The following is a 23,512-nucleotide window of genomic DNA, read 5'->3' as shown; positions in this document are numbered from 1 at the left end:
ACAGCAGTAGATTATGGTTAATCAAAATGAATGGAAATTTAAAGAAGCCTGTGAAATTTTGATCTTAGTGGTGACAATAATGGTGACATAAAAATCCCAAGAATTTGGATGGCAAACATTCAGCCCACTTAGTTCTTCAAGTTTTCCATAAACCCTGACTTTAGGACTCTAAGCAATTATTTCAGCTTTTATTGGCCACCATCCATACTGTTTTGTTTCAATTTATATGTATACTTATATGAGTAACTTTGTGTGAACATGTTGCTCTCTAGCTTAATTTATTTTTGTAACCAAATAGAGCCTGGCTGGCCAAGTGGTTAGCCTCTCAGCTCTCCTGTCAAGAGACTGCGGGTTCGAATCCTGCCGTGGGCATGGATGCTTGTGATTGTCTGTGGAAATACTAGTGGTGGTGGTGGTGGCTGGCAGTAGATGAAGTTGGTGTAGTTGCGTTCAGTTGGTGGATTGTGAGTGGTGGAAGCAGAGTTGTAGAGCAGGTGCCCTCCTTCGATAAGTCTTTGGACTCCCTGGAGGTGACAAATAATAATAATAATAATAATAATAATAATAACAACAGGACTCTTGTGTTGAGGCATGAAATTTTTTTTTTTTCACTAGAGGTCAGGCCAATAGTTTAATGGTTGACCAAATCAATGTAATTTTAGCATACCATGTAGATTGTAGTGCAGCTTGTTTCTTGTATATATGTGTATACTCCAGTTGATGACTTTAATGTGAGGATCGAAACATCATTGAGTGATTATTTTGGTTTTCGATTGAAGTTTTACTCTAACGTGGTAGTTGTCTCCATAATTTTTATGATGAATTTAAAATAATCAATTAAATGTACACAACTTAAGAAATTCCAAATGATTTTGAGTAAAGCATTATGATAGTGATTCAAAAAAAATCTGAGCACAAGCATGTAAAGATTACTGAATGTTAAGTCGTCTATCACTTCACAGTCTTAAAATTCTAACTATAGTCATCTATTGCTATACTGAAAGAACAATAGAAGAACATCTACCTGATGACCAATTTGACTTCAGAAGAAATAGATGGACAAGAGAAGCTATGCTAACTGTCCAATGGTTCATAGAAAAGGCACTTAAAATAAACACACCCATACTCATAGCATTCATTGATATAGAAAAAGAACATTGACTGGAATATCATGTTAAAATTCCTCAAAAAAATGAAGATACATTAAAATGACAGAAGAGTAATTTATCAACTATATAAAAATCAAACCATAGTCATAAGAAAATAAGAGAAGGAAGCTAAAATAAGAAAGGGCGTGAGCTCTCACCACTGCTTTTTAATATTTATATTGATGAGGCTATGAAGGAATGCACATAAAAAATCAAGAGTGGAATAATGATCAATGGTAGGCTGTATAATAATAAGATTTGCAGAAAAAAAGCCTTAATAGCAGAAAATGAAAAAGAACTACAAGAATCACTTGAAGAGATTAATAACTTCTAAATGAAAGATTCAAAAGAAAATTCAATAAGAAAAAATAAAATAATTTACCTCAGACGGGAGAAGTAGATGAGATGTGAAAATAAGAAAGAATTCCACAAGGAGAAAAAAAAAACATTTAAAAAGCAAAGAACACTACTAACATCAATGTCACCAAGAACAGAGAAGACTTTATTAAAAGCCTTTGTCCGGAGTGCAGCCCTCTATGGATCAGAATCAAAGACATGAACTCTTCAAAAAAAAAAAGAAACAAATCCAGACTTCTAGCATTCAATATGTGTTGTTGGTACCAAATACTAAAGATCACATGGACTGAAAATAGCTAAAAATGAAGAGGTAATAAGAAAGGCAGAAACAAAAAAAAATAATAATAATAAAAAGAAATAATATGTAAATTAGAAAAAAAGGAAAAAATAACATGATATTATTATTATTATTATTATTATTATTTATTATTATTATTATTCAGGCCTCAATGGAGTCAAAAGACTCATCGTGGGAGGTCCTTCCTAAGAACATAAAGTCTGTCAAGACTCATTGAGGGGAGGTTCCCCTTAAGAAACACAAAGTCTATCATACCACTCCTTAAACTCATTGACCGTTCTCGCCCTCACCACTCTATCAGGCAATGCATTCCACGGCTCAACCACCCTCCATGTAAAGAAACCACTCCTCACCCTCTTGCTCACAGTTTCCTTTCGTAACTTCCAGGGATGGCCTCTTGTCATTACTCCTTCCCGCTGTTCAACCAAGTGAAAGAACTCCCCAGTGTCAACCCTGTAACCACCTCTCAACAGTTTAAAAGTCTCAATCATATCACCTCTCCTTCTTCTATCCGCCAAACTCTGCAGTGCACACTAATGATATCTTGCCCATGCAATTCCTCTCTCCATGGAACTGTCCCAAATTGATATCTAAGACTATTATAATCACCTGCATTATAATTCCACATAAGTTCCCGTCTCTTTGATACTCCTGCATGTCTATTAATTTTCCAAGTCAAAACCATATGGTCACTCTCTCCAACTGGTGGGAGAGATGTCATCTCAGTTATTATCAACTCTTCTGATGCTATAACCAAATCTAAAACTCTTGAACCTCTTGTTCCTTCTGTTACATGTTGCCTAAGACATTTGTCCCTCAAGAATTCTAGAAATTCCATTCCCCTATTGCTACATGCATCTTCCTCTCTACAATTTATACTACTGTAGTTAAAATCTCCCATAACAATCATTCTACTTGCACTTGCCAAACTTAGCTGTCTAAACATCTCCTGGTCCCCATCCTCCCTGCTCCTGGGTCTGTAGCAACACCCCACTAAATATCCTGTCTTGCCTACCTCTACCTCACACCATATGCTCTCAAAAACATTTGTCTCACTTCCTTCCAAAGCCTTCACTCTTAGAGGATATAGGTCATCACTTATCATAAGCAGTAACCCACCACCACGCTTTCCCCTCCTATCCTGACGAAAAATGCTATACCCAGCAACTTCTATTCCTGTTATTATATCCCCTTCTGTCAACCACGTCTCAGTGATCCCAATAATTTTGGCCAGGCTGATGCTATCTGTGCCACCAATTCCTCTCCCTTATTCCGGATACTCCTGGCATTACTATAAAGCATATAAATGCCATTGTTTCTATACCCAGCATTATCTCTTCTAGACTCCACTGGGCTCAGTGTTACCTGACATCATCTCCCTTCTCCCAAGTATTCATTCCCACAAGAGGCCACCCCTGCTATCATCCTCCCTAGGTCACACTGACTCGTTCAGAACAGCAATCTCTCCAGATGCCTACGTCCTTCCTCATTCAAATGTAAACGGTCTCTCACATACAATTCCTCTCTTTCCTCAAACGCACTCCAAGCATCCACATATACGAGTCCTCTCTTGTCACACATTCTTGCTATTATGCCATTCAATATCACCGCTCTTCTGCTCAGCTCATCATTATCATACCTAGGCAACACACACACTATTTTTCCTCTCTCTGTCTTCTTCCATACAGTCTCAAGCAAAAACCTCATATCTCTCGCTGCCCAACTTACATTACCACTCGAGTCATTCGTTCCTACCATCACAATCATCTCATCCACCCTTTCACCTCTCTTAATTGCCATAGCAACCCTTTCTATTGTTCCTCCTAGCAAACACTCCTCACGCATCCTATCTTGAACACCACGGATCATTGAGTCGCCATACATTATACCTCTTACCATTCCCTCTCTCCTATTGTTTCCATTCTCTCCTCTTCTTTCATTCCTATAGGTCTCTCTCATTCCCTTTCCTCTACTGCTATTCTCTCTTCTAGCATTCCCATACCTCTCTCTCCTACTGTTTCCATTCTCTCCTCTTCTAGCACTCCCATACATCTCTCTCATTCCCTCTCTCCTACTGTTTCCATTTTCTCCACTTCTAGCACTTCCATATCTCTCTCTCATTCCGTCTCTCCTACTATTTCCATCCTCTCATCTGCTAGCATTCCCATACCTCTCTCTTATTCCCTCTCTTCTACTGTTTCCATTCTCTCCTCTTCTAGTACCCCCATTCCTCTCACTCATACTCCCTTAATTCTCTCTCTCTCCTACTCTGATTCTCCTTGCATTTATCTCTTCCATTCTCCTAATCTTATCTTTCATACTTCTGCTCTCATTCACAAGACATTCCACCTCCTCTTTCAACTCATCTGTCTCCCTCTGCAGGTCAGTCACTCTTAATCTAAATTCACTCTCCCAAACAAAACCATCTCCTAAACTTTCACAGTCACTCACACCTTCCACACTATCAACTATTATTTTCTCATTCATATATATCTTTTTTTTCATTCTCTCCTATCACACTACTTGTCTTCCTACATTCATTCCCCGTTCCTTAAGCAACAAAGTCGGATATCGATATTTCTAATGCACTTATTTCCTCCAACTGCCTGCATTTTGCGCATATACGCTCTCCGCTCTCTTTCACAAGCCACATATCTAATTCCCGAGACGCATACATGCCGCAAGTACTGCATGCCACAAAGTCCCTTATGATATTGCTAATAATTGAGTTCTTAAATGGCGGAGGACTTGGCGATACGCCACTTGCGACTGCTGCTGAATCCATCATCATTCCTTACTGCTGAGTAGCGTAATCATTAATTATTCAATTAATAAATTCCGTTAAATAAATAGAAAAAAAAGTACAAACAATTACAAGCAAAACAAAACATTTAAGTACACTAAATAAAATGAAATATAACTAAATACAGTAATGAAAACTTAGCTTAATTTTGTCTTCCACCGTTATGCATTCGATTCCGAAGGTAACCGAAATATATTATATCGCAACAGCAACTAACTTCCAAAAAACAACCACTGAAGTACACGCATATTCAGAGAAACAATTTAGCACTCAAAAACGTAGAAAAATGGGAAAAAAAACGGACTATTCACCAATTAAAAATCACTTTCTTCTACACAGCTCAAATTCACCGCCACATGCTACAGCGATGCTAGCGCCACTTTCCAATATATGACATGATATGACACCCATTAAAACACTCAGATTGGACTACAAATTTGATTGAGAGAATGATGGAAGGAAGACCAAGAACCCAATACATGAGTGATAACAAAAATGGACAAAGTTACCAAATAGTCACTCTAACAGCACACAAAACAGAAGACCACTATCAACAGCCTATGCTACCCACCAATCAATAGGTTGAGGAGAGATGAAGTAAAAGAAATTCTAGTTGGTCTTTCAGTAAATTCTTTGTATGTTAAATTTTTTTATTATTGCTTGAACATATTCTTCATCAAATCAACACATTCTTCTGCACTATTTAGAATTCATTAAATTTAGTTAGTTATACAAAATAAACATGTGGAACCAGACCAAAATAGGTGACTGTTAGAAGTCATTTAGAATTTTTAGATGTTTTTGCAATAGTACGTAAGCACTTAATTAACTTTTCTTAGTCTGCATGCAAATATCACAGCTATTCTGGCTATGTACTTAGATTTTGATCACTTGCACATTTTTACTTATATTTGTGCCATTTCAATTTTTATTTGTAAATGGGCAACATTTAATATCACAATTATATAAAACTGTACCGAATGATATAAAATAATGCTGTGATAATATCATATCCTGCATGGGATGGCTGTGATAATGAATGATGTCACTGTGCACCAGTGGTATTGCATTGTTGTCTAATGACTAATAAATGATTAATCCAAAGTTTCATAGCAGTCTTATTAAGCTAGAAATTGGCTTGTTATTGGCAGTAACATTAGGAAATCATTAGGGATTAAGTAAGCTTTTTTTATATCATAAACTCATATTAAACTTGAAATACAGTGACCATGTCAGATTAACCAACCTGATTTCCTTCATATTTCAGATGGATGATAATACAGCACCTAGGAAACCTTTTGAAAAGCAGGACACTTTAGGTCAATATCTAGAATATAATGGAAAAGTTTTAAGGTTTTACTGCACATGGGATGACAGGCCAAACCTATATGGAGATAAACATAAGATGATTCTTTTATATTATCTAGAGGATGATACAGTTGAAATCATACATGTAATACCACCCAATTCAGGAAGAGATGCCTGTTCTACTTTTTATCGTCGGCAGAAACTGTCAAAAGTAAGGAAATGATTCAGCTCTTTTTTTAAAGTTTTTCGTGTATTTAAATTTATAATAAATTTTATTTATTTATTTTTTTTTATGATTCCTGCTCATGAAAGGTTATTAATAAACCTTTCTAACTTAACCCACTCACGGTATTTTCCATTTTTTAAAATCAATTTTATATGTTTTTTGTAATTTTTTATTTTATTTTTTATGTAGTCCAGAAATCTTGCTCTAGAACAAGATTTCTGGACCACATAACTAGAATACATTCTGGACCAAACATGGAACTTTTTCAAGCTACTTGAGGCCTCCAGTTAGTGGAGTGGTGGTCTCACACCAAGCAACGAATTGAATCTCCCACCTAAATTTAATATTTTCTATTTTTAAATATAAATTTAATAATTTATGTTTAATATAAATTGATGCAGTTACATGGAGGGCGGAATTGGAAGGCCAGGATATCATTAGTGTTTGGGAAATTGTGAAGGAATATTTGTTAGTAGCAATAGTAACCTGTATTCCACAAGTGAAGAAGCAGACACAATTTGGTGTAAAGTGGATGACAAGCAATAACAAACAGGAGCTGCAGTTGAAAAAGAGATTATGGAAGAGATATATGGAGAGGGGCCTGGAGAGCAGATGCACAAAGAATATAAGATGCAGGCCAGGAGAGTGACTATGGTGAGGAAGGCAAAACTGGAATATGAGAAGAGATTGGCATTAAGATCCAAAGAAAATCATAGGGAATTTTTTTAGCTATTTGGCCAGTAGGAGAAGAAATTATTGTGGAAGAATGATGTTGTGGGATAAAAATGGGAATAGAGTGACTGATGCAGAGGACATAGTGCAGTTGTTCGATGAGCATTTTATTGGGATATTTCATCCAGAAGAAGAAGAAGGTTTTAATACTAGAGGGATAGGGCAGGTTCGAGGTTTAGAGGTGCAAGAGGAGAGTATGCTCCAAATACTGAGTACTCTGGATGTCAGTAAAGCTGTGAGACTGGATGGTATTTCAACACGAGTTTTGAGAAAATGTGCTAAAGAATGGACAGCTCCGTTGATCTGGTTCTTCAATAAAAGTCTGGCTGTGGGAAAGGTACCCAAGGAATGGAAGGAAGGTAAGATAGCGCCATTGCATAAGGGTGGTAGCAGACTGGAAGTGTCTAATTATAGGCCAGTTTGTGTGTCATCAGAAGTTAAGATCGTGGAGAAATTAGTAAGAGACTATATACAGTGTTGGGAAATGTTATCTGTGAGAATCAACATGGATTTATTAAGGGATGCGCTTGCTTTAGTAATATGCTTGCCTTATATAATAAAGTGGTATATAGAAGAGCAGTTGATGAGGGAAAGGCATATACTGTCATTTTTTTTGATTTTGCAAAGGCATTTTACAGGGTGCTACATGATAAGCTGATATTTAAGTTGCAGCACATCAGTTTAAATGTCGGATTAGTCAACTGGATTCAGGATTGGTTATCTGATAGGTATCAGGGAGTTGTGTATGGTGGGGAAATATCAAGGAAGCAGAAAGTTACAAGTGGGGTTCCACAGGGCTCAATACTGGGACCTGTATTATTCAACCTTTATATTAATGACATTGTTAATGGATTGCAAGGGGATATTCAGTTGTTTGCAGATGATGTGGAGCTTGGAGGGATGATTAGTAATAATGCAGATGCAGCAGCCCTGCAAGAGGATTTGAATAAACTAGACAGATGGGCAAATGAATGGGGTATCGATTTAATGCAGCATAATGTAAAGTCTTGGAGTTTGGGATACATTAATGGGAGGCTGCGTACTCGATTAGAGGAGCTGTACTGGAGGAAGTAATGGGAGATAAGAGATCTGGGGGTGATGATTGATAGAAAACTGAAATTCACAGAGCATATTGCAAAGGTGGTGAATGTTACCCAGAGGATTGCTGCAATACTGAGAAGGATGCTGACCTGCAAAGATAAAAGAGTTATCATTCCTTTGTATAAGACCCTGATCAGCCCACACTTAGACTATTGTTCTCAAACAAAATGGGATGGATACAAAGGTGGATAACAAAGATGATTTCAGGACTGTACAATATCAGTTATGAGGATCAGGTGAGGGAATGTGGATTCCAGAGTTTGGTGGATAGAAGAAGGAGAGGTGATATGATTGAGACTTTTAAACTGTTGAGAGGCAGTTACAGGGTGGACATTGGGGAGTTATTTCACTTGGTGGAACAGCAGGAAGGAGCGATAACAAGGGGGGGGGGGGGAGCATCTCTGGAAGTTGCAAAAGGAAGCTGTGAGCAAGAGGGTGAGGAGTGGTTTCTTTGCGTGTAGGGTGCTTGAACCATGGAATGCATTGCCTGAGAGAGTGGTGAGAGCAAGAACAGTCAATGAGTTCAAGGAGTGGTAAGATAGACTTTATGTTTCCTAAGATGGACCTCCCACGATGTGTCTCTTGACTCCATGGAGGCCTGAATAATAATAATAAATAAATTTTAAGTGAATTTATAAATGCCAATGATTGATTTCAGTGTAAGTTTTATAATTCTGTTATCCATCACTGTGAATGCTCAGCCACTTCTGACTTCTTTTATTGATCAAATCTAACATTATTATTATTATTATTATTATTATTATTATTATTATTCAGGACCTTCATGAAGTCATGAGATTCTTTATAAAAGGTCTATTTTTGAAAACACAGCCTGTCATACCATTCATTAAACTCATTTAGTGTCTGTGCATTCTTCTACCTTCCATGCAAAAAATAAATAAAATCTCACTTTCTTACATTACTTTTCCTTGTTATGCTATTTGAAATATCTCCCTAGTGTCCATTTAGTAAATACCTCTCAACAGCTTAAAAGTCTGATATCAGATATGAGCACTAATGCAGATGTTGTCTAATTAGAGCTTTATGTAATGAAACAGCATCCTTCCTACATCTGCTGGTAACAGTAAATCTTCTCAGTATTGCTGCACTTCTTTGGATTGTCCTCACCATATTTGCAATATATCTTCTGAAATTCAGATTTCTGTCCACCATCACCCCAAAAGTCCTTTCCTCCTCCACTTTGTCCAGTATTTTTACCAGTAGAGTACACAGCCTCTCAACTGTGGATCCCAAAATTCAAAACCTTATTTAGCTTTGCAAACACTACATTTTTGTCCCTTTCCAGCTTATTCAAATCCTCCTTAAGAATACAATATCAACACTATTACTAATAACCTTCCAAAGTTTCACATAATCATTTGCAAACAGTTGCATATCTCCCTGAAATCCGATAACATTATCATTGACATAAAAGATGAAATAGATTGTTCCAGTAGCAAATTCTGTAGAAGCCCTTGTAATCTTCCATTTTGCTGATACTGAAACCCCTCCCCCCTCCCTCCCTCCATATACAACTCTTTGATATCTATCAGATGTCTAATACCCAAATCCAATCTGATATCTAAATCTATGTATATTGCAACTTATATATTAACTTGTCATGTAATATCTTGTCAAATTCCTTTTCAAAATCTATAAAAATTCAGTCTTTCCCATCTTGAACCATCCTATTTCTTTATCATAACATGCAACCAAATTACTGAAAGAGGAGTATCACATAACATTCTACTACCCGTCAAAAATAACCTTATCTTCATCTACCCAATTCTGTATAACCTCTTACTAATTTCTGCAAAATCATAACAACAAAACAACCACAGAAGAAATACAAAGTGGTCTATAATTTAATACCTCTATTCTACTACCACCACTACCAAGTTTTACTCTTTTGCATTGACAGTATCTTACCTTCCTTTCATTCCTTAGTGACTCTTCCAGTTGCAAGATTTTCATTAAATAGAAGTCAGTGGAACTCTCATTTCCTCAGTGCATTCCATTAAAACATGATGATAGATTTTATCAAGTTCCACTGCCTTACTGGCATCTATAGCACCTAGTATTCTATTGTTGTCTTCATTCGTTTCTAATTCTTAAATCCTCCACATTCTAGAGAGAGAGTTTCTTAATTAAGTGCATTTCTTTATGTGAAATGCATTGACCTTTGTCCTCTGTTCAAGAGGACAAGAGGTCAATGGAATAAATAAGGAAGAGGAGGATTCAGGTTTGACGTGTTTTCAGTTGTACCAAGGGATTTTGGGCAACTGTTGCTCTTGTTTTAACAGGCCCAACAGAAATCAGGATTATGTTTGCCAATTCTTTGAAGCAGCAACTATACAAGCAGCCCTAGAAGAGACACAAAGCTGAAACAGTGTATCTGTTAGATAGAAGTTGGAGTGTGTGAAGGAAAGTCAGTGATCAAAAATGCACTCGCATGAAAATCTCTGAACAGTGCTTGGAGTGTTTAAACAAGAATAAAACTGATTTTGTCCATCAATTTATTACTATGGATGACACTTGGATTCACCATTACACACACCAGAATCCAAACAGCAGTCAAAACAGTAGACAGAAGCCATTTGTGCAGTACCAAGCCAAAGGAAGACAAAGTCTGTTCCACCAGCAAGAAAGGTCATGGCATTCTTGGTTTGGGATGCTAAAGGCATTTTGTTTATTAATTATCTTGAAAAGGGTAAAACAATAACCGGGGAATATTATTCTGATCTTTTAACCAGGCTGGACAAGAAAAGACCCAGTTTGCAGAAGAAAAAATTCATCTTTCATCAGGACAATCCACATGTGCCCACAAAAGTGTTTTGGCAATGGAAAAAATTAAGGGATCTGCACTATGAATTGTTGGAACATCCACCCTATTCCCCAGATTTGGCACCCTCTGACATCTATCTCTTTCCTCACTGATCAACATTTTTCTTTGAATCAAGAGGTGATTGCAGCTGTAGAGGGGTATTTTGCAGATCTTACTGAGAACCACTACAGGGAAGGGATAATGGCATTGGAGCATCACTGGAATAAACATATTAGTCTTAAGGGAGATCATGTTGAAAAATAAAAATAATTTTGAAATTATAAATTCGTTTTTTTATTGTTAGGCCAAGAACTTTTAGAACCATCCTCGTATTTCAATTTTCTGAAGCATTCTAACTGCATCAACTCATCTGAATCTTGGTCTTCATATGGATTTTTCTGACACTTTCACTTCAAACACTTGGTCTGCTAAATCTTTCATTCCTCCATTCAGTTTAAGTTAACATGCTATCTTTGCCATTTTTTGACATTCTCGAATATTATCTGAATGGATTTTGTGTTTAGAGCGTGGAAAAAGCATCATTGAATGAAGTGAAAGTGGATGTGCAAAATCTGGGGCTGGATGTTGATAGTGTTTGGGAAGTGGTAAAGGAGTGTTTGAGGACAGTAATGGCAGACTGCATACCTTGTCATGAGAATAAATCAAGTGGGAGTTTAATAAATGCATTTCATCATTAAGCTGGAACTGCAAAAAAAAAGAAAAAATTGTAGAGGAAATTCAACAGAGAAAGGTGACCAGCAGGCACCTGAGCAATGCAAAGTATAGGCCAGAAGGGTAACTAGTGTGGTAAGAAAGGAAAAAGCAGAGTATGAAAGGAAATTAGCAGTGCAGGCCGAAGATAATCCCAAACAGTTCTTTCGATATGCTGCAAGTAAAAAAAAGAACATTTATGGCAGAATGATTTTAATGAATGCCAATGGTAAGGAGATAACTAAATCAGTCAAAATAATGTAGAATTACTAAGTGAACACTTTGCAAGAATATATCATCCAGGTGGAGACATTGCTGTAACAAGAGAGGCAAAGGCTTGTATGTGAACTGAGGTAAATGAAATGGTGGCGCATAGCATATTAAAGAACCTTAATGTGAATACAGTTATGGGATTAGATTATACCATCTCAAGTTCTATGTGACGGTGCTAGGGAATTGTGAGTGCCCTTGACTACATTGTTTAATCCAAGTCTCAGTTGTGGGTTAGTCCCAAGGGAAGGGAGGGAATAGTTCCATTGCATAAAGGAGGCTCCAAGACTGATGTAGCAAATAACCAACTGATCAGCATATCAAGAGTTGTCAAGGTACTGGAGAAGTTAGTCGTGTAAAATACAGGAATAGATAGACAGAAATGGAATACTGTATGGAGGCAACATGGTTCTGTGAAGGGTAGGTCATGCCTCAGTAACTTGCTCACATTTTATAATACAGTGACAACTCAATTGGATAAAGGTAATGGGTTTACAGTGATACTACTGGACTTTGCAAAAGCCTTTGACAGGATACCACATGGAATTGCAATCAGTAATCTGCATCACATGGGGATGGATATGGGGTTGGTAAGGTTGATAAGAGAGTGGTTGATGGAGATATCAGAGAGTAGTTTATTCATGAGTAGAGCCCAGAAGGCCTGTTACTAGTGATATGCTGCAGGTGGCCCCTATTGTTTAATTTGTACATTTATGATATAGGAAAGGATCTGAGAGGAACTGTTCATTTGTTTGCCAATGATTCAAAGTAGAGCAATACTTAATACAGATGATGTTAAAATTTTGCAGGATTTGGATAGTCTGGCAATCTAGACAGAGAAGAATGGATGTCAGTTTAATGTGGCAAAGTGTAAGGTTATGCATTTTGGGGTTTTAGGGCACATTGCAAAAGTGGCTAAAGCAGCTTATCAGATGACTTAGTTACTGACAAATATTTTGATGAGCAGAGACAATCAGGTTCAGGTTATTATTCCTCTTTATCGAGCCTTGATAAGACCCCCCCATCTTGACTATGTGCACAGATCTGGTCACCAGGATTTCTTGGCAATGAGGAAGACGTGGAGAGGATCCAGAGGTGAGTGGGAAAGATGGTGGCAGGTTTATGGAATGAATCTAATGAGAATAGGTTGAAGATTTGTATGTTACAGAAACTGGTTGATAGGCAGAAAAGAGGTGATGTGATTGAGACATACAAATTACTGAAGGGTTTTTACAAGATTAATTCAGAGGAAATTTTTCAGAATAGGTCTGGTGTTGGGAGAACTAGGGGCAATCCTTGGAAACTGAGTAAGAGTATATTAGCAAGGGTGTTAGAACTAGGTTTTTTGCTTGGAGAGTGGTGAGTGAGTGGAATGGGTTGCCAGAGTCTGTTGTGGGTGCCACTGTGAATGAGTTCAAAACAAAGTATGGTAGATACTGCACAAATATTGGATAGTGCTTGATATGATGTTTAAAGCCTCCCTCAATGAGTCTAAAGACTTCATGGAGTAGCCCATAATAATAATAATAACAATAATCATAATAATAATTTTATTATTATTATTATTATTATTATTATTATTATTATTATTTGGGCATCTCCATGGAGTTCACTGAGGGAAACCATAAACATTTTTCGAAGCGCTAACCAATCTCCAAGCAAAAAATCTAGTCCTCATACTCTTGCTGAATTTCCAGAGATGACCCTTAGTTTTCCCAGTTAGTTATATGATGAGAAATTTTCTCCATATCAGTCCTTTGAGTAACTTATGCTGTTGTTATATCTCCCCTTTTCTGCTAATCAACCAATCTGAAGTCACAAATCTTCAGCCTTTGCTCATAATTAGCATTCTATAGATCCGATACCATCTTGGTCACTACTTGGATTATCTGCACCTCTTCCTCATTCCCAAGAAATAGATGACCAGTTCTGTATAGCCCAGATGGTGCTTATCAAAGCTTTATTCAGAGGTATAATACCCCCCCCCCCAGACTAAAATACATAAAGATTATTGAAGAAAAAATGAAAGAATTTCAGAACAGGAATCAAACCTTGGAGATTCAGTGGCAAACTCTGAAGAAAACATTGATTGATTCTGCCAGAGAGGCATGTGGTGAGGTTGTCTGCAAGGATAAAAAAATCAGAACTCCCTGGTAGACACAGGAAGTTAAAGACGCAGTGAAGGAAAAGAAGAAAACATATCAAAAGTTCCTGTCAAATAAGTCAGCTTGTGCTCTTAGAGAGTATAGAGACAAATGCAAGAATGCTAAATACTGAGTAAAACTAGCTAAAAAATTCATGGGAGGACTTTGGCAAGAATATAGAAAATAAATATCAAGAAGGTGGCAAAGTATTTTGGAGGTTGTTGAAGAAGCTTAGGAATGGAGGAAAGAGTGCTATAAAAGGAGTTAGAGATGATAAAGGTGACATGAAAACTGGAGAAAAAGATATCCTTGAAGTATGGAGTAATTACTTTGAAAAGCTGTTAAATGAAACAAGCAGTGATGACAGCACAGTGGTAAAAAACACTGATCAGGCATGCAGTCAGGAATACATATCCATACTTGAAGTAGAAAAAGCCATCAAAGGCTTGAAATGTGGAAAGGCAGCTGGAGTAGATGATATTCGACCCGAAATGCTGAAGTATGGTGGTATAAGAGTCTTACAGTGACTGCACTGCATAGTTCAGAATGCCTGGACAGAGGGACGAATTCTCGATGATTGGAGTAGAGCTCTCATAGTATCTATATATAAAAAGGGAAATAAAACTGAATGTGATAATTAGAGAGGTATTTCCCTACTGAGTGTTCCTGGCAAGATCTATGCAAGTATACTTGAGAAACAGTTGAGAAGAATTGTGGAAGAAAAGCTTGGTGGAGAACAAGCTGGATTCAGGCCAAATAGAGGCTGTCAGGATCAGATCTTCACTTTACGACATATAGTCGAGAAAGCATGGGAATATAACAAAGATCTGTATTTAAGATTTGTCGATCTGGAAAAGGCATATGACAAGGTGCCAAGAGAGAAGCTATTCAATACGCTACAGTTATATGGTGTCAATGGGGCATTATATCAAGGAATACTTAGTCTTTATTTGAGTTGTAAGTCAGCAGTTAGAATTGAAGGAAGTACAAGAAGATGGTTTAATGTTAAATCTGGTGTGAGACAAGGATGTGCATTATCCCCTCTGTTATTCATTATCTATATGGATCACATTATAAAGGAAAGTGGTATTAAACATGATATCAAAATTGGAGATGTTAATGTCAGCTCTTTGCTTTATGCAGATGATGTTATACTTCTAAATAAATCCGCTACAAGTCTCCAAGATTCTCTGACTAAATTGAATAGCTGTGGTAATAGATATGGTATGAAGGGTCAGCAATAAAAAGACAAAGACAATGAAAATAGGCAGAACCATTGAAAATGTCAACTGTGTTGTGAATGGAGAACCTGTGGAACAAGTAAAACATTTCAGCTACTCAGGCACAATTTTTAGTGAAGATGGTAAATTAAATATAGAAATAGACAACAGAATCAGCAAAGCTGGTAATGGTGGGAAGTCAATTGAATAAATTCATATGGAATAAGAGAGAAATTAGTCGGAACACTAAATTAGCTGTATACAGGACAGTGTTCAAACCAGTGGATCTGATTTGAACACTGGATCTGAGAGCTGGGTCAGAAGTAAAACACTTGACCAAAGACTAGAGACCGCAGATATGAGAGTCCTGAGAAAGATTATAGGCGTGAACTGATGGCATCAATGGCAATATCATATTAAAAACGAGAATATTAGGAAAGAACTTGACATTGTCAGCATCCAGGAATACGTTAGCAGAGCTAATCTCAGGTGGCATGGTCACTTAAACAGAATGGGCGAGGAAAGATTAGCAAAACAAGTGTTTTCTGCCAGGTTGGCAGCAAAACGACCCAGAGGAAGACCAAGATATAGGTGGATTGATACGGTACAAAGTGCCTTAGACGATAGAAATATAAGATCTGATAATGTTGGAGTCTTGACAAGTAACAGACTGATTTGGAGGAAAATTGTAGATAGGAAGTTAGTAATGATGTAATTTTTTTTTCATGTAGTACTATCATATCCTCTACACCCCTTGAGGGAACATGGCAGGAATTTGATGATGATGATGATAACCTGCTTATCTCTGCTTGTTAGCGTGCTTTTCAGTAACCAGGTAATCCTATGACTTGTCAATTTTTGCAGTGTGTCCTCTTAAGTTAAACTCATGGGTCACCAGTATCCCCACCTCTCAAGTTTTATCAGTTTCCAGCAGTCCAGATCCATCAAAGTAGTGCACTGCTGGTAATGGCTGTTAAACTAACAGCCATTCTCCTTGCCCATATGGTCAGTCTATTTAAATTATAATGTGATGATCTATAATGTGATGATCAGAAAGCCTGGACAGAGGGATGAATTCCCGATGATTGGAGTAGAGCTCTCATAGTACCCATATATAAAAAGGGAAATAAAACTGAATGTGAGAATTACAGAGGTATTTCCCTACTGAGTGTTCCTGGCAAGATCTATGCAAGTATACTTGAGAAACGGTTGAGAAGAATTGTGGAAGAAAAGCTTGGTGAAGAACAAGCTGGATTCAGGCCAAATAGAGGCTGTCAGGATCAGATCTTCACTTTACGACAAATAGTTGAGAAAGCATGGGAATATAACAAAGATCTGTATTTAAGTTTTGTCGATTTGGAAAAGGCATATGACAAGGTGCCAAGAGAGAAGCTATTCAATACGCTGCAGTTATATGGTGTCAATGGGGCATGATATCAAGCAATACTTAGTCTTTATTTGAGTTGTGAGTCAGCAGTTAGAATTGAAGGAAGTACAGGAAGATGGTTTAATGTTAAATCTGGTGTGAGGCAAGGATGTACATTATCCCCTCTGTTATTCATTATCTATATGGATCACATTATGAAGGAATGTGGTATTAAATCTGATATCAAAATTGGAGATGTTAATGTCAGCTCTTTGCTTTATGCGGATGATGTTATACTTCTAAATAAATCCGCTACAAGTCTGCAAGATTCTCTGACTAAATTGAATAGCTGTTGTAATAGATATGGTATGAAGGTCTGCAATAAAAAGACAAAGACAATGAAAATAGGCAGAATCATTGAAAATGTCAACTGTGTTGTGAATGGAGAACCTGTGGAACAAGTAAAACATTTCAGCTACTTAGGCACAATTTTTACTGAAGATGGTAAACTAAATATAGAAATAGACAACAGAATCAGCAAAGCTGGTATCGTGGGAAGTCAATTGAATAAATTCATATGGAATAAGAAAGAAATTAGTCGGAACACTAAATTAGCTGTATACAAGACTGTGTTCAAACCAATTTTAACTTATGGATCTGAGAGCTGGGTCAGAAGTAAAACACTTGACCAAAGACTAGAGACTGCAGATATGAGAGTCCTGAGAAAGATTAGAGGCGTGAACAGATGGCATCAATGGCAATATCATATTAAAAATGAGGATATTAGGAAAGAACTTGACATTGTCAGCATCCAGGAATGCGTTAGCAGAGCTAATCTCAGATGGTATGGTCACTTAAATAGAATGGGAGAGGAAAGATTAGCAAAACAAGTGTTCTCTGCCAGGTTGGCAGGAAAACGACCCAGAGGAAGACCAAGATATAGGTGGATTGATACGGTACAAAGTGCCTTAGACGATAGAAATATAAGATCTGATAATGTTGGAGTCTTGACAAGTAACAGACTGATTTGGAGGAAAATTGTAGATAGGAAGTTAGTAATGATGTAATTTTTTCATGTAGTACTGTCATATCCTGTACACCCCTTGAGGGTACATGGCAGGAATTTGATGATGATGATGATGATGATGATGATCTCTACTATCTTTATTAACTGTTGGTCTTCCCAATTCTGCATCATTATCAAGAAACTGGATATTTCCCCTCAGATCATTTCTTATATCATTATTGTACGAATTAAATAGCAGTAGCAGTATAGATCCCTGTAGTACATTGCTAGTCATGGCTCCTGTCCTGTACTCTACTTCTCCATAAACTACTCTCTCTGATATCTATCCATCACCCACCTCTTATCTTCATATCCATACCCATTTGCTTCAATTTATTTCACAGAGGTCCAATGTAACATCCTGTCAAATGCTTTTGCAAATTCCAGCAGTATCATGTTGTAGCCATTCCCATTATCCAATTCGGTAGTCACCTTATCACAAAAAGTAATTAAATTAGTAAGACAAGATGCACCCCTTATAAAACCATGTTGTCCACCATACAGTATCCTATTCCTGTCCATTCATTTCTGAATTTACCCTTAACCAACTTCTCCAATACTTTGACCACCACTTGTGAGATGCTAGTCATTCAGTTGTTTGCTACCTCATGCCGTGGAACCATTTCATCCTCTTTATACCTCCTTGAGACCCACCAAGAGCTGAGACTTAAATTAAACAATGTGGTCATGGGTTCCAACCTAGAATCAAGGTGGACAACTGTTTTTTAATGTAGCCACAGGCATAACAGATGGGATGTGAAATTAATCACACCATGCAAAAATTGAGAAATTAGGAGCTCAATAAAAATTTTTAAAAAATTAACTCATTGTTTCTACAGGTTTATTCAGATATCCAATATATATATTTTTTGAGTACTTGTTTACATTACAGTTTCATCAGGTAGGTACAAATGATGAAACAAATTATTGAAATAATGATCTATTTAATGTGAAATTTGATAATCCTTTTGTATGACAAGTTCAGAAATATTGGCTGAATATCTGAACTGAATACTCTCAGCTCTACCTCTAAATTTACATGAGCAATTCAAGAACTGCATTTTGGACTGATTATGACAAATGCAGGAATCAATTAATAATAATTGATAAATTTCTGCCAAACTTTTAAATGTTTCAGACTGTGAAAAGCAAGTATATCATTTTCAAATTTGCATTGGTCCAAAGACAGAAAGATGGCAAGTTCCTCACTTGAATTTGAATATTAAAGTGAAATGAATCATCCAAGAAACTGAAATGCTTTGAAGCCATTGAAATCAGAGAAATGTGATTCAAATTTCTAAGGCAATTTATCATACAGTTTACATAGAGGTGCCATTGTGAGTACATCACATTCCTTTTTTTTTTTTTTTTTTTTTTGAGAAATCTAGCCAGATTAGTCAAATCTCTCTTCTGAATTTCAGCCAGAAGAAAACTGAATACAATGTGCCTTATCACATATTATTTTTTGTTGTTTTCCTAGAGCTTCACATTTATTTTGTTCAGTTGAGTAATGATATTGCACAGAATATGTAAATCATATTGTTTTCATAGCATTATGATTTACAATGAAGGGCTCTGAATGTCAGAAAATTTTTTGTTCTGATATTTCTCAACATAAAAATCTCAAATTTGAGAAACCAAAGAGATAAACCAGTACTTTTCCTCTGCTCAGCCATCTCACATTCACAAAGTCAGTATGATCTTTGAAATCATAGTCACTATTCTTTCAAAGACTTAACAAACTCTTGCTGGATGAGAAAACTTATGCACTTCTGATGTAATTCATTATTTTTTGCAACTATATTCATTAACATGTTCTTTCAACATGTCTGTTCTGGACATTTGAGTATACAGATTCTCCTGATGTAGAATGCAGTGAAAAGAAAGCATCATGATTTTCATTCTATTCTCATTTAATTCTGTTTCAAAAGAGAAACAAATCCCGATTTTACTTCCAGTCATGGTAGCTGAACTACCCATTGTAATGAAAGCTATTTTTTTTTTCAAATTCAAGTGATTTTCAAGAAACTGAAGTTTAAAAAAAAATGTTCAGTATATCATTTCCACATGTTTGACCTTGAGTTCACAAAGTACAAGGATTTCTTCTTGAATTTTAAGACTGGGGAGCAGAAACAGAACCTGCAAGATTAACTGTGCACTGCTAGCACAATCAATTGACTCATCCATCATCTGTGAAAAAGATAGCCTTTTAATTCTTTAAGCCACTATCCTTATATGTCTAGTGTTCTGAACAACCATACTGCTTTTTATACAAATTGGAAGCTTAGCTTCAAATTTGTACTTTTTATAGGATATTATTATTTGCCTTTGAATTATTATTATTATTATTATTATTAACACCAGTTCTCCATGGAGTCAAAAGACTCATCTTGGGAGGCAAACACTGTTACACACACAGTGTAACAGTGTGTAAAATCTTGCTTTAAATTCATTCAATGTATTCGCATTCACCACAATGTCAGGCAATGCATTCCACTGACCAACTACTCTCCATCCAAAGAACCTACTCCTTATGCCCCTGCTCACACTCATGTTATACAATTTCCAGACATGGCCCCTTGTTCTTCCTCTTTCCCCATTTTAGGTGTCTCAATCATATCCCCCTTTCTTCCTCCTAGTCACAAAGCTTTACAAACTGCTTTCCTTCAATCTATCTCACATCCCAAAGACCAGTTACCACCTTAGTCAGTTTTCTCTGGACCCTTCCTAACATATTCTCATAACTATGAAAACCAGGGGACCAAATTTGTGCACAATAATCCATATGAGACCTGATCAAGGCCTTATACGAGGTAAAGCCAGAACCTCTTTATTTCTACAAGTTAAAGTCCTCTGCATCATTGCCATAATCTGATGGTGATGTCTTCACAACTTGTGTGATGTGACCTCTTAACTTCAGATCCTTGGAGTATCCACCACTACTTCAACATCTCTTATCTCCTCAACTTCCTTCAAAATTTTCCTTGCCAAGTGTTTACTTTGCATCTTATTGTTTCTTACTAAATTTCAGAACTTTACACATTGCAACATTGAATTGACATTTGCATACTATCAATTCCAAATTCAGAAAACTTTAAATTATTCTCCAGAAGAGTTCCTAAAACTATTATAAAAATTTCCTTTATGATCTCAACATTGAAAATGGTTTCTTCTTTTGAGCCCAAATCTGAGCATAGGCTGCTTTATAGCTAACTAACATCACCAGTTTATTCAACACAAGAAACTGCTTCAGGATGCTCTTCTGATTGTGAAAATGTGATTTTAGATTGACACTTTCACTGAAACTACTATTGCTATCACCTGAAAATTTGTTATGAATTCACTCTGCATTTTATGAAAGTCCTTCAAACATCCACTTTACTTTCAGTGAAACATTTTTGCACAGCAGGCACTCTGGTTGTTCATTTACCTTGTATCACTAAAAATTTCAGAGCCCACCTTTCTCAAAATTTTTGCATCACACTCTTCCAATCTCTTGTCTTTTTTCAAATCATTGAGTTCACCTACTTTGCTCACCTTGTCATCTGTTGCAGGTTTACTTCATTTTTTACATAATCCACTTATCTGTGGAAAAATAGCAAGATAACAGCTGAAATATATTTTTCTTATGGTTATTTCCTAATACAGTATTTCTTATACCAGTAATGACTTCAAAAGGATAAATATCGACTGCCAAGCATTTGTCAGTTTATTTGAATATTTTGTTAAAAGTTGAGCACTGTTATGATCAATAAAATAACTAAAAACATGGCTTTTCCTATGCTATTCAGATTATTGACTACCAATTGTCAAACGTCTGCCAGTTTATTTGATTTTTTTGTGGATATTGGCACATGTTCATTTTAACTAACTGAAGAGTTAATGGAAGGAAGGTAAGATAGTTTGCATAATGGTGGTAGCAGACTGGAAGTGTCTAATTATAGGCCAGTTTGTGTGTCATCAGTAGTTATTAAGATCTTGGAGAAATTAGTGAGGGACCGTATACGGCATCGGGCAGATGAGGGTAATGTTGTCTGTGAGAGTCAACATGGATTTGTGAAGGGCGTTCTTGTTTTAGCAATAAGCTAGTCTTTTATAATAACGTCAAGAGAGCAGTAGATGAGGGAAAGGCATATACTGCCATTTTTCTTGGATTTAGCGAAGGCATTTGACAGGGTGCCACATGATAAGCTGATATTTAAGTTGCAGCACATGGGTCTGGATGTCAGGTTGGTCAACTGGATTCAGGATTGACTGTCCGATAGGTATCGATGAGTTGTGTATGGTGGGGCAATTTCAAGGAGGCAGAGGGTTACAAGTGGGGTCCCACAGGGCTGTGTACTGGAAACTATGTTGTTTAACCTTTATATGAATGACATTGTCAGTGGATTGCAAGGGGATATTCAGTTGTTTGTGAATGATGGGAAGCTGGGAAGGGTTATTAGTAATAGTGCAGATGTGGTAGCCCTGCAAGAGGATTTGAATAAGCTAGGCAGATGGGCAAATGAATGGGGATGTCGGTTTAATGCAGCAAAATGTAAGGTCTTGAGGTTTGGGGCACATCGATAGGATGTTGCATACTCTATTGGAGGAGCTATACTGGATGAAGTAGGGGAGACAAGAGATCTGTAGTTGATGATTGATAGAAACAGAGGATTGCTGCAATAATGAGAAGGACACTGACCAGCAGAGATAAAAGAGTTATCATTCCATTGTATAAGACTCTGATCAGACCACACTTAGACTATTGTTCACAGATTTGGTCCCCCAGGATTTGAAGGGGATAAACTAGCTGTGGAACAGGTACAAAGGCAGATAACAAAGTTGGCTTCAGGACCGTGTAATGTTAGTTATGAGGATCGGCTGAGGGAATGTGGACTGCAGAGTTTGGTGCATAGAAGAAGGAGAGGTGATATGATTGAGACTTTTAAACTGTTGAGAGGTGGTTACAGGGTTGACACTGGGGAGTTCTTTCGCTTGGTTGAACATCGTGAAGGATGATGACAAGGGGCCGTCCCTGGACGTTATGAAAGGAAACTGTGAGCAAGAGGGTGAGGAGTGGTTTGTTTGCATGGAGGGTGGTTGAACCATGGAATGTATTGCCTGATGGAGTGGTGAGAGAGAACGGTCAATGAGTTTAAGGAGTGGTATGAAAGACTTTGTGATTCCTAGGAAGGACCTCCCGCGATGAGTCTTTTGACTCCATGGAGGCCTAAATAATAATAATAAAGAAATGAACATTTTGTTAGGTTTAGTGTTGTAGCTAAAATATGGCAACCTCAAATTCACCACACAACCAATTTGCTGCTTGTGGTAATTGCCGACAAGGTTGCTCACCTGTGCCCTAAAATATTCTCATAATCAGGGCTTGACAAATATGCTTGTCTATGGCGAGTAGATTTTGCCAGCTGGAGAGTATCTGCAGACTGGATAAAGTGGAACATTTTGTTATTTAATAAAAAATTACTTTCTAAATAAAATCTTTTGAACTTTAAAAAAACACAGAAGAATATGCATAATATAAAAGGCCATTCTAGTAACAAAAATGATTGTAACAAATTATATTTTCTAAAAAATCAATGTTGCTTTTACTGTTCTTCCTAATCTTATTATTTATTAACCTGTCCTTGGAATGGTGCTCACGCTAAGAAAATGTTCTCCAAACAGAAATACAGCCAGTAATCACTTTATAGAACTCCTGTTGACTTATTGGGACATATAATTTTAAAAATTGAGTGAGGAGTGGGTTGGGGGGGGGGTCTTGGGCTTTTTTTTTTTTTTTTTTTTTTTTTTTTTTTTTTTTTTTTTGTGGTGAGTAGGAGTTTGAAGAATTTGTTAAGCCTGGCTCATAATATACAAGATGATATATAATCTGATTCCATAGCTGTACTCACATCAAGGTGCTATAATATTCTATGCCCCTCTATTTCCACATCAG

At 36.8% G+C, this 23,512-nt stretch overlaps 1 protein-coding gene across 1 annotated transcript in view; it reads left to right on the top strand.

Moving 5' to 3' along the window:
* Positions 1-23,512, top strand: part of LOC150109428 (EF-hand domain-containing family member C2-like) — a 396,984-nt gene that overhangs the window by 154,617 nt on the left and 218,855 nt on the right. The window contains exon 5 of the mRNA XM_090402356.1: positions 5,874-6,125. Coding sequence (XP_090258482.1) covers positions 5,874-6,125 — 252 coding nt within the window. The remainder of the gene's footprint in view (positions 1-5,873; positions 6,126-23,512) is intronic.

This window comes from Typopeltis vanoorti, chromosome 2, assembly GCF_054136105.1.
Source record: "Typopeltis vanoorti isolate ZY-2024b chromosome 2, IOZ_Tvanoo_1.0, whole genome shotgun sequence".
In the NCBI taxonomy this organism is placed as follows: Eukaryota; Metazoa; Arthropoda; class Arachnida; order Uropygi; family Thelyphonidae; genus Typopeltis; species Typopeltis vanoorti.
This window is presented reverse-complemented; position numbering and strand designations above follow the sequence as displayed.